Here is an 11,046-nt window from a genome sequence, read left to right on the forward strand (position 1 = left end):
ATTTCCTACCATTTTGTCTGTAATTTGCTAAGTCCCCCCTATTATTATGTTATCCTTCTTTTATTCTTTAAAATTAAAAAAAAAGAAAGTGAGGTTTATTTGGCTCACAGCTTCCAGTAGGTTCAGTCCAAAGTTGGCTGGGCCCAGTGCAGAAATGGCAGGGCGGAAGGGCCTGGCCGAGGGCTGCTGCTCATCCCATGGCAGCCAGGAAGCAGAGAGAAGGGTTGCTGGGGACAAGAATGAGCCCTTCCACACCCCACTGCCCTGCCTTTTCCTACCAGGCCCCTCTCCCAAAGCACACCTGCTACGAACTCATCAGTGGGTTAATCTCCTATGAATACGGCGCCCCTATGAGCCAATCTCCTTCCAACAGCGCCACCTCAGCACACAAAACTTTTGGGGAATGTTTATATCTAAACAGCAACTACCCCTTTCTTTTGGTTAGCTCAAAACTCCCCTTTTGCATTAGGCATTCTCTGGTACCCTGTTCATGTTCCTATTTCTGCAGCCTAAAAAGAAAGCAGAAGGCCTGTAACTCCACACTGCCTTGCAAAAATCTGTCTGTACACAAGCCTAGCAGCTCTATGCAAAGCTCCTATGAGCCATTTCTTTATACAGCTCTTCTGCTCCCCATAAGACTGTAGTGGTTTATGCACCCTTAAATTCAAAGGGAATTAATGAACAGATTTACACAAAGTAAGATGGAGGTTTCACTGGGAGGAAGGTGAAAGCAATCAAACGTTTTTGCCTTCTGAATGAGTTTAAGACAACCTAAAAATTCCAGGGCAAGGTTTTAGAAATTTTGAGCTTGTCATCTAAATTCTCTTCTAAGAAACCTAATGTGCTATCTCTTGAGCAGCAGTGCAGGGCAGTAGTTAGTGTTCGGTTTAGGAATGATACTGGGTTCATGGTAGACTCTACATTGTCACGATGAGCGCTCACTTTAGAGCCGTTCTGCCTAGCCATCTGTGAGCCTAAGGATGGACCATGTTGGTGAGCTGTAACAGGAGTGAGTTGTACAACACCACCTGTGTCTTGGGCCAAAACATTTGCTTCACTTTTAAAATGCACATATCTTTGGAGAGGTGAATTAATCTATACAAATACACCCTGAGTCCCATTGTTTAGAATCTATATAAGTCTGTTATTGTCTACACTAAAAATATGGTACTTGCACAGTTTAGTTTATAGAAAAAGAACATGTATTTCTTCAATAGCCAGGAGTCTGGGTTGTACTTAATATATCTGAGTGTGACTTTTGGATTTAAGTGCATTATTATTCACGTCTCATGTAATAAATCTGCACAATATGGTAAAAAAATAAAAGAGTTTTAAAAAGTGAATGGTGGCTGGACCTAGTGAAACTCTGGCGTGTGAAACTCAGTAAATTTTACCAGTAATTAAAACTGCTAATTCAAGATCCTGAAGGTATTGTATCTTTCAAGCTTGCTGCGGCTTTGAAACATCCCTGGGACAAGAGATCTGGCTGCCATAGGGAGGACAGGGACAGGGTGACCGAAAGGCTGACGGCAGCGAATACGGATCGACGCTGAAAAGAGCCCCGTGTCTACTGAGGAGCAGGAGGACTGGTGGCTGAGGGACGGCCCCCTGTGTCTGCAAGGTCGAGTTCTATTTAGCATCTTCATTCATGACGGCACTCAAGGCTTACGTATTTTGTTAATAACATTTTTTGGTAGGTACTAAATCAGGAGGTGCAGCAGACATCATTGAGGACAGGGAAGTAACACAGATGGGTCTAAAGAGATTAGGAATATGAATAGAAATTGTCATGATGAGATTTGATTTAGTCCAGAATACAAAGTAATCAGCGGGCTGGGAAAGCTAGAAAGCAGCAACAGAGTGTGCCCAGCAGGAAAGCAAAGGTAAAAAGGGTGAGCAATGACGGGGTGCCATCTCGGTCCAAGTAGCCGGTGGCAGGTACAAGAAGAAACAGTCTGCCAAGGAATTGCACTGCAACACACAAATGCTTCTAGAGCTGATGTAGGAAAATAAAAACAAACCAAGCTATTTAGGCTTTTGTTCCTTCTATTGCTAGAAAAGGGACGAAATACCTGGCTTCTGAGGACCCCCAGTTCTAGTTGCCTGTGATAACAGAAGGAAATTCACCCTCTTTTCTAGAGATCCTCTTTGTGAAGAGAAGGTAGAATGGACAGTGAGCTGGAAAATGCTTCCAAATAGACCTCAAACTGACATTCGTCTGCAGCATATCTTCCTTGCACTATAGATATGATGCTAAATTAACATAGAATACCAGGTAGTTATTTATTACAAAGATAACCCTGTTTTATTAAACGTTGTTAAAAATATGAACCTTTAAGTGTTTTTAAGGTGTATAATTTTTCATTCACAAAAATTTACCTTACAACAGAAATGCATGCATAGTCCCTGTCCTCCCTATGGCAGCCAGAGCTCTTGTCCCACGGATGTTTCAAAGACACAGCAAGCTCGAAAGATACAAGAGCAGGAGACACCTGCAGGAAAAGGTATCCACCCTACAGCGAAGGGAGACACAATGCAAGAGAGGGAGCTATACGTCCCTGTTGCTCAGAACAAACCCATTTATGGACAATGCTCTCCCCTCAGCTCTTGGGCTGCCACGTTTCCATTCCCCTGAGAGGCATTTCATTATGTGACTTCTCCCATCTCACCTACTTTCACTGACCTGGATTCCCAACAAAGAAGGAAGCAAGCAGGTTATTCTCTACCAGAAAAGTACATTTCTATTGTTAGGGCGTGTAGTGAATCCTGCCACGTAAAGGCAGAAAGAAGATATGAGTCTCACACAGCAGCCTTGAGAGTCGTCATTCCCCACCCCTGGCTGCACCCCTCCATCTGCCAGAGACTCCCACTGTGGCTGATGGGGTCACAGAGCACCACGTGGACAGCTAGGGGCTTCGATGAATCAATAAATCACCATTATCACAGCAAAGGTAAGAGGCGCTGCTCAGAGACACCATTTTTCATGTATTTAACAAATAATCCCTCCGTTTTTTCCATATAATATCTCATTCTTTTCTAGAATATAGAAAGGAGTAAGCTATTAAGTTGATCCTCATCAAAGACAAGAACAATTTATCAAATTTCACCATAAGCTTGGCACTTGTTATTTCATACCCCCTCAACTCTGTGAGGTTAGCATGACTATGTTCCCTTTGTAGACAAAGAATCTAAGATTTTCATAAAGGCTACATCTAGACAGAGCTAAGAATTCATCCAAAACCTGGGTGCTTCTCTCTACAATGTGCTTTCTCCCCCAAGTTAGTTAAAATCACAGTCTGGTATTGTTATGTGATGTTTTGATAAGGAAACTTAAGTTTTCAAATATTGAGTTATAAACAAATAATCTCAGTCAGAAAAATGTCAAATTTTAGGCTCTCAGTTACAAGTTATTTATCTTGGAAAAGACAGTTCCAGTAATAAGGGTGTATTATAACTGCCTGAGTGTATAATTGGAGCCTAAAAATAATAAATGGTTTGAACAAAATAAACGAAAATATTGAGTTAAGTCCCGAATGGCATCTTGAAGATAAGCCAGTAAGTTTCTAAGTTATGATAAACAAAATACAACATTGAAATAAGATGATGTGGTTGAACTCAAAATAAAATGCAGCATAATTCACATTGCCAGTGGTAAACAAAAGAACACAAATTGAAGTGCCTATTTCTCCTTAGTGTGCAGTAGCTATTTCCTAGGACCCTGGTGCTAACTCCTGACTACTCGGCATAACCAGCATAGATCCATATCACCTGTGACACTTTCTCAGTTCAATTACTGTGTTATTCGTTCAGTGCTTTACGAAAGCTCAAACTGTAGACAGAAGCCCGAGTAGGAAAATGACTCCAAGCCACAAAAGCACTGAGAGAAAGGCTCAGGTCAGGCTGTCCTATAGGGGTGGAGGCCCATTGCAGAGGTGGACAGGCCAGTTGTGTGTCTGAAAGTCTCAGGGAAGCTCCTAGGTTGCCCATTTCCCTGGACCTTAAAGCAATTTTAGGAATCCCCATCTCTTCCCAGTAGATAAAAGTAAACAGGGTCTAGAATCATCCACACACACACAAAAGCAGATACTTTGAGAACAAGTTGCGCTCACCCACACTGCCTGGATTAGATCAAAAATTTGGAAAACATATCAATCATACCAAAATCCCAGCAGCTCAGAAAGCCCAAGGGGCAGGAAATGGTCTAGGACTAGAATCGTCTTAAAGGACATGGCCTAACCCTAGTGTGTTGATGACATTCTCTTACATTTTTATAGCTCCCTGCAACTTCCAATGGTTACATAAGCGCCCTGGGAATAAAGTTGTATTCTTTTTTTTTTTTTTTTTTTTTGTTTTTCTCTGGTACCGGTAACTGAACTCACGACCTTGCACTTGCCAGGCAGGCGCTTTGCCACTGAGCTAAATCCCCAGCCCCTAAAGTTGTATTCTTATTGTCACAGGTGATGAGGAATGAGTCACAGCTGACGAGGAATGAGTCACAGCTAGCCACCATCAGTGTAAAATCTCTGCATCTTCAGCCAGATCAAAGTCCATTCATGCAGATCTAGTAGGGCAAGTTTAGGACTATGGAAGAGGGACAAGTCAGGCTGGCCTGCATCTGCCTACCCTCTGTGTGCCATTTCTTAGGCCTATAAGTGGGCAAAATTCCCTCACCTCATTAAACTTCAGTTTCCTCATCAGTAAAATGGCAGTACACATCACATTCAGCTCACAGTGTTATGTGAGGATCATATGAGACAACAGTACACTCAGCCCAGAACCCAGCCCTTGCTTAGAGCAGGGACAGTGCTGGGCACTTCAGGTACTTACAGCGTGGACTCGGTGGCTGAGCCTCCTAGGCAACTCTGTAGTTCAGTGGCCTCAGGGCACGAAAGCCCCAGTGAACAATTACTATATTTAAATCTCCACGGAGACAAATAAAAATCTTGGGACAGACTGTGAGTGCTTGGGGCTCAGCACCAAGCCCAGGGCCAAGGTGGAGGGTGTCCACCCATCCTTCCTTTCCTCCCCAGGGCCATCTGCACTGGGTCCCCAGACAGAGACAACCCAGTATCCTCACCTGGAAAGCCATGGAGTTGGCGGCAGCCAGGAAAATCCTCAGAGGCAGCTTGGCCTTATAGGACCTGTGGCTCCACAAGCGGTGGGCACCAGCTGTCACACCCAGAGCGGTCACAAGGAAGCAGAAGTAGGCTGCAAGACACAAGCAGAGACAGTGTTGGCAATTGTCACTGAGCCTTTCAACATCCCCATGCTTTTTCCCTCTCGAGTGGGGACCTGTGTGAAGTGGTGTCAGGGGAGGAATCTGCAGCGTGAAGAATCAATGACCTGAGAAGACGTGGCTTTCCAGTATGGGGCAGACGCAGACTGAACTTTCTTCTGGAAACTCTGGCCTAATTTCAGGAGGCTTTAAACATCAGTTCCTCCTCCATCAAAAAGTGTTTTAACTGCTTGTTTTCTCCTTGGCCTTGCAAGAGCCTGAGAGGACAGTGCCATTTGGGCCTCCTAGTCCACTCTGCTCTGAGAGTGAGGCTGATCACTGTGCTGCCTCTGGGTTGGCCAGGCCAGTGTCATATGACGAGTGTGTTTCTAAGCAGCAGTGCCTGCAATCACAGCTTCATGGGCCTTGGACTGAAGGAAACTGAGCCAGGCTTAAGAGCAATGAAGTCTGACTCAGCCCAGTGAGAAGGAGGAACTTCGAACTCCAGAGACCTTAGTGGACACTGTCACGGCGACCTGAGAGGGGAAAGTAGCCAGCTGGGGAGATGTTCAAAGCCAGCCTAGGGGTGGGCTTGTGGGCTGCTGCACATTTAAGCATAGCACCATCTCTAATTCTTGCCAAAGGTATCACAGTTCTCAGTTCACAGATGAGGAGCAGGACCTTCCAGAGGATGAGTGGTAAACACTGCAATCAAACTCGATTCAGCCGTGTCCCCATGCCTCTGCCCAGAGACCCCCATCTCACTGCCGTGACCGCCAAAGATGGTAGTAAGGGTGTGGTAGTTTCCTCTTGGCCTGAGGACTTGGGAAAGGCCACTGGGAAAAGATATCTCCAATGTCCACTGGAGAAAGAGACATCTTGGGAACCCCAAAATGATGCCTGTTAAGAGTTTTACTACTACTCTGGTTTTAAAAGCCATGTGGCCACTTAATGCCCACTGTTTAAAACAAAATCACCTATTTAAACACAGCAAACAACCTATGAGTTTGGCATGATTATTAGCCCCATTTTAGAAATGAACTAATTTCCCAGTGTCACAAAGCTACAAATTACCTTTGCTAAGAGGCAAACCCAAGTCTGCGTGAACCAAGAACAGAGCTCCTGACCAATAGATGCCTCTCTGCCTCTTGGGGAGACATCAGGTAAATTTTATCTCCACTCCTCTATACCCTACTGTCATCTTTAATACTGGATCCCAATCTAAATGTAAAAGGGAGCTGCTTCCTTACATGGGGGGCACTGTGGTTTAGACCTAAAATGCCCCCAGAAGTTTGGATTGTGGGGGTGCTCTGCTCATCAGTGGATCCATCCATGGATGAGCTCACAGCTGAAGTTGCCGTTAGGAGGTGGGATCTGGTTGGAGGTGGTCACTGTAGGTGTGACCTGGAAGGGCGTACTTTTGACCCTGGCTCCTCCCTTCTCTCTGCTCCTGGCTGCTGTGTTGAACAGCCTCACTCCCCCATGCCCATCGGCTGTGTTGTTTCTTTCCTAGAGCAAACTGACTTTGGACTGAACCTACTGGAAACTGTAAGCCAAATAAACCCCTACTCCTCCTTATGGATGTTGGGTATTTTGTCCCAATGACAGGAAAGTAACTAAGACAGAGGGAGAAACAAGGAAGGTAGAAGGTGGGCTGTACACAATTGCTATACTTACACTGAGCACATGCAGGGCCCTCTGTAAATAATCACCACAGAACATACCTTGGGCTGTGAACGTATCACCAGAATGAGGCAGGAAATGGCTAAGGAAAAGGCTGGATAAAAAAGGAGGGCTTGCCTTAGAGGCCACTTCCTGGCACTTGATCCCCCTTCTGAGTTAAACATTAGCCTGGGACCAGGAAGCCCAGGTCTAAACACAATGGGAAAGGGTAACCAGGTAACTTAGTTTATGTACAACAGGTCCCTGGGTGTGCTTCCCTTCATCTTCTGCAACCCCTGCTGACCCTAACCCGAATTACCACGTTGTTGACTATGTAGATTTGACACCTACCACCACCCTGTCCCTGGGCTTTGAACAATTACTTTTATTGCATCTGAGGTCTAATGTCTTAGCATACAGACAAAAAGAATCAGTCAATTTTTTCAGTTTGGGCCTTGACAGTTCCCCCAAGGGCCATACAAAGTCAAAAACTCCACTGCTTGATGGAGAGGTTAAGTCAAGCTGCTCATTGGCAAGGGTCATAACCCAGACCAAACCCTCAGTCTTACCCCAAACCCTAAGGTGCAAAACCCTCAGCACTGAGCCCCTTGGGGCCATGAGCCACTCTCACTGACCCACTCCCACCCTGTGGAGTGTACTATACCAAAACCCCAAGGAAGGGTCAGGTCTGCCACCCTCAATATGGCACACTGATGCAAAAAAAGAGAGAGAATATTCTGCAGTTGAGGACTCTGGGATGACCAATGTTCTCTGTGGAACAAAAGGCCACGAGTCCAAAAGCTCATGGCTTTTATTGGTATCTCTCAGGGCGGGGAGTGTAGGGTGTGGGAGAGAGCTAGGGAAAAGAAACTTTGCAGACGTTAGCTATAAGAAAAAACAAAGCATTTTTGTACTGGGCACAGAGGCCCTCTGGTTAGCAATACAATGGATAGCTTGATATATGCAAGGTTAGCATCTTTACTGCCAGGAAGGTAAAATTCGTTTTTAGTCCCATGGCCTCAGCTGGTATGTTCTCTCATGTCTTAGCCCTGGAATCTCACAGGCTGTTGCTCATTCCAGCAATCAGCAGGGGGAGCAATTCTTGCCCGTGTGCTACAATGCAACGTGCTGGACTTTTAGCCGATTAAGGGAACATCTGCTTCAATACAGTCAGCTCTGCAGATTACAGTGAATAGGGTTGAAGTAAAGGTCAGGGAAAGATTGAAGCAAGGGGCTTTGTTTCTCAGGAGAGTTCAGCTTGGTGGTCTCCCACATACTGTATCTTTTGTTTGTCAAATAAATCATTGATTCTGCTGCTATTCTTGGAATTTCCACTTAATGCTTTGTTTAAGACATCAAGAACCTGGACAAGAGCCCTGACTCAGAAATAAGAGCAGCTATGAACTGTCCTGGATCAGGATGAGCATGTAGGGAACTTATCCCTGGTGCTTCTGAGGACAAATCATTAGGGTAACTTCACATCAGTGTACATATTTAAAAGGAGCATGATATTTCTTGTACAACTTCCAAAAGTTAAGTGTCTGGCTGCTCTTGATCTCAGTATATATTTACATGATTCTGGAAATAAGATTCAGTGTTAGGTCTAAAATTAATGGACCTTTGACTAGCTGTGATTTTCATGAACTTGACCAACCATTCTTTACTCAAAAGGATAAAAAGCAAAAAGAAAGAAAGAAGAAAAAACCTTCCTATAAATCATAGAAAGTGTAGCAAGTAAAAAGCTCATATCTCCTTTGTTACTGTAATTTAACTTTGGTCACAAGTCCATGAAATGAACAGTTATTTTCTGTGTCATCACTGTTCTTCACATCTAGAATGCAAAAATTCAACTTGACTTTTTTTGTTCAGTATGCTAAGACACTGGACCTTGGATACAATAAAAGTAATTCCAAGACTCCACAAAAAACATCAGCCAAAAAAGATCACTCCAACTCACATCTCCCAGGAAGGCCTTTACTACAGACTGCAGCATTGTTCTGTTCTCAGAATCTCCAACCCTTAGGGACCATTAGCATAGCTGGCCTGTCTTCATCCAGGGCAATGACCAAGAGCTTAAATCAGAGCCTGCGCTGGGCAGTGGTGGCTGCTGGTTTTCTATGGTGCTTCACACAGCACAGCCTGGCCTAGTGTCCGACCTCACCTTCCTGACCTTGAGAATAAACACCTGACCCCACACTTCCTCTTCCTTCTAGCTCAAAGCCCAACATGGGGTTAACTAAAGGCTACATATCACCAAGATAAAAAAAAAGTCTGATTGCAATAGTAAAGAATAAAGTCCAGCCAGGTGTGGCAGCTCTGTCTTCAATCCCAGCTACTCAGGAGGCTAAGGCAGGAGGATAGCAAGTTTAAGGCCACCCCAGGCAATTTAATAAGATCCTGTTTCAAAATTTAAAAATAGCAGACAGGAGATCCTGACCCAGAAGGCCCACAAATTGCTAACACCAGGGCTCATGTCTGGGCCCTCCTTGCATGTGCCGTGTGCCACCTGAAGTACCAGAGTAGGCAGTCCACGAACTGCTGGCACCGTGGTTTACATCTGGGCTTTACTTGTGCCCTGACTCCTGGAGGTCACACACACAGGTAGTCTGTGATCACCACCAGTGCAGCTCATGTCTGGCTCCTGTGCACGCCCTGAGCTGCCTTGAGACACGGAATCAGGTGGGCCACGAACTGTTATCTCTGTGATTCATGTCTGGGTTCTGCCTGTACCCTGAACTGCCTGGGGACACAGGACCATGGGTCTGTGATTGTGCCATCACTGCAGCCCGCTTCTGGGTCATACACATGCCCTGAGCTGCAAGGGGACAATGGATCAGACAGTCTGCCATCAGCAGACATCATAGTTCATGTCTGAGACCTGGGAGAACTAGGTACACTTCACCATCTGCTGGAAGACCCCAGACTAAGCAGCACATCACAGTGGTCACTGAAGAGCAAGCCTGACCACCAAGAAAACTAGGGACACTAGTGACCTTGGCTGAGCTGCCAGGGAAGAGGGAGACTGAGTGTTCTGCCTCTGGCATCAAACATGACAAGACTTAGGACTAACATGCAATCTCAGAACTCCATTCCACTCAGAACAAGTCCAGGAGACATCAACATAGAAGAACTGGGTAAACACACACCTGAAATTGCTGAAATGATTGCAATGGAAGTAAAGAAACAACTCCATCAGGCCATAGAAGAGATCAGATCAGAAATAAACTCTCAGGCAAAAAATAAAATGACAGTAATAATGAAAGAATTGCTCAGCACATCTAAAGAAGAAATACATAAAAAAATAAATGAACATAGGCAATGGATGGAAACATTAAATGAACAATATAAGGATGAACTAGAACTCATGAAACAGACTCAAAGAGAAATCCAGGAAATCAAAACTTCCATTGAAAGCTGGCAAAACTGCTTGAATGAGGCCGAAGATAGAATTTCAGATCATAAAGACAGCATGGCAGCTAGTGATCATGAAAGAAAGGATCTCTTAAAATCAACAAGGAACCACGAAAAATCAATTCAACAGCTGCAAGATGAGGCAAGGAGGAATAACGTAAGACTAATAGGAGTCAATGAAACACCAGGAGGCAATACAAATGACATGAAAAGAATATTTGCAGAAATAATAGCAGAAAATTTCCCAAACATAGAACAGAATCTGATATACAGTAAATGAGGCATATAGAACTCCAACTAGCCATAACCAAAATAAAACTACACCCCAACATATAATAATCAAGATCCCAGATCTCCAGCAAAAGAACAGAATATTAAAAGCTGCTAGAGCAAAGAAACAGATCACCTATAAAGGAAAGCCCATCAGAATCATGACAGACTTCCCAACACAAACCATCCAATTGAGAAGAGCTTGGAGTGAAGTATTACAGGTCCTGAGATAAAACAGCTTCCAACCAAGATTGATGTATCTTGCAAAACTATCCTTAAAATTTAATGGAGAAATAAAGTATCTCCATGACAAAGAACAACTGAAGAACTTCATGAGTGCCAAACCATCCTTACAAAGAGTACTAAAAGATATTTTAGACAGAGAAAAAAATAACCACAATTTCACAAACAACAATAGAAAGTAACCCTCAAGCACAGCAAGCAATTAAACAGATAGAAAAAGTAGGAAACCAACAGCAAGTAAATAA

General features: G+C 44.2%; 1 protein-coding gene across 1 annotated transcript in view; it reads right to left on the minus strand.

Moving 5' to 3' along the window:
* Positions 1–11,046, minus strand: part of Scd5 (stearoyl-CoA desaturase 5) — a 119,167-nt gene that overhangs the window by 52,277 nt on the left and 55,844 nt on the right. Inside the window, exon 3 of the mRNA XM_005388247.2 lies at positions 5,078–5,208. Coding sequence (XP_005388304.2) covers positions 5,078–5,208 — 131 coding nt within the window. The remainder of the gene's footprint in view (positions 1–5,077; positions 5,209–11,046) is intronic.

This window comes from Chinchilla lanigera, unplaced genomic scaffold (genome assembly GCF_000276665.1).
Source record: "Chinchilla lanigera isolate Chin_1 unplaced genomic scaffold, ChiLan1.0 scaffold00032, whole genome shotgun sequence".
In the NCBI taxonomy this organism is placed as follows: domain Eukaryota; kingdom Metazoa; phylum Chordata; class Mammalia; order Rodentia; family Chinchillidae; genus Chinchilla; species Chinchilla lanigera.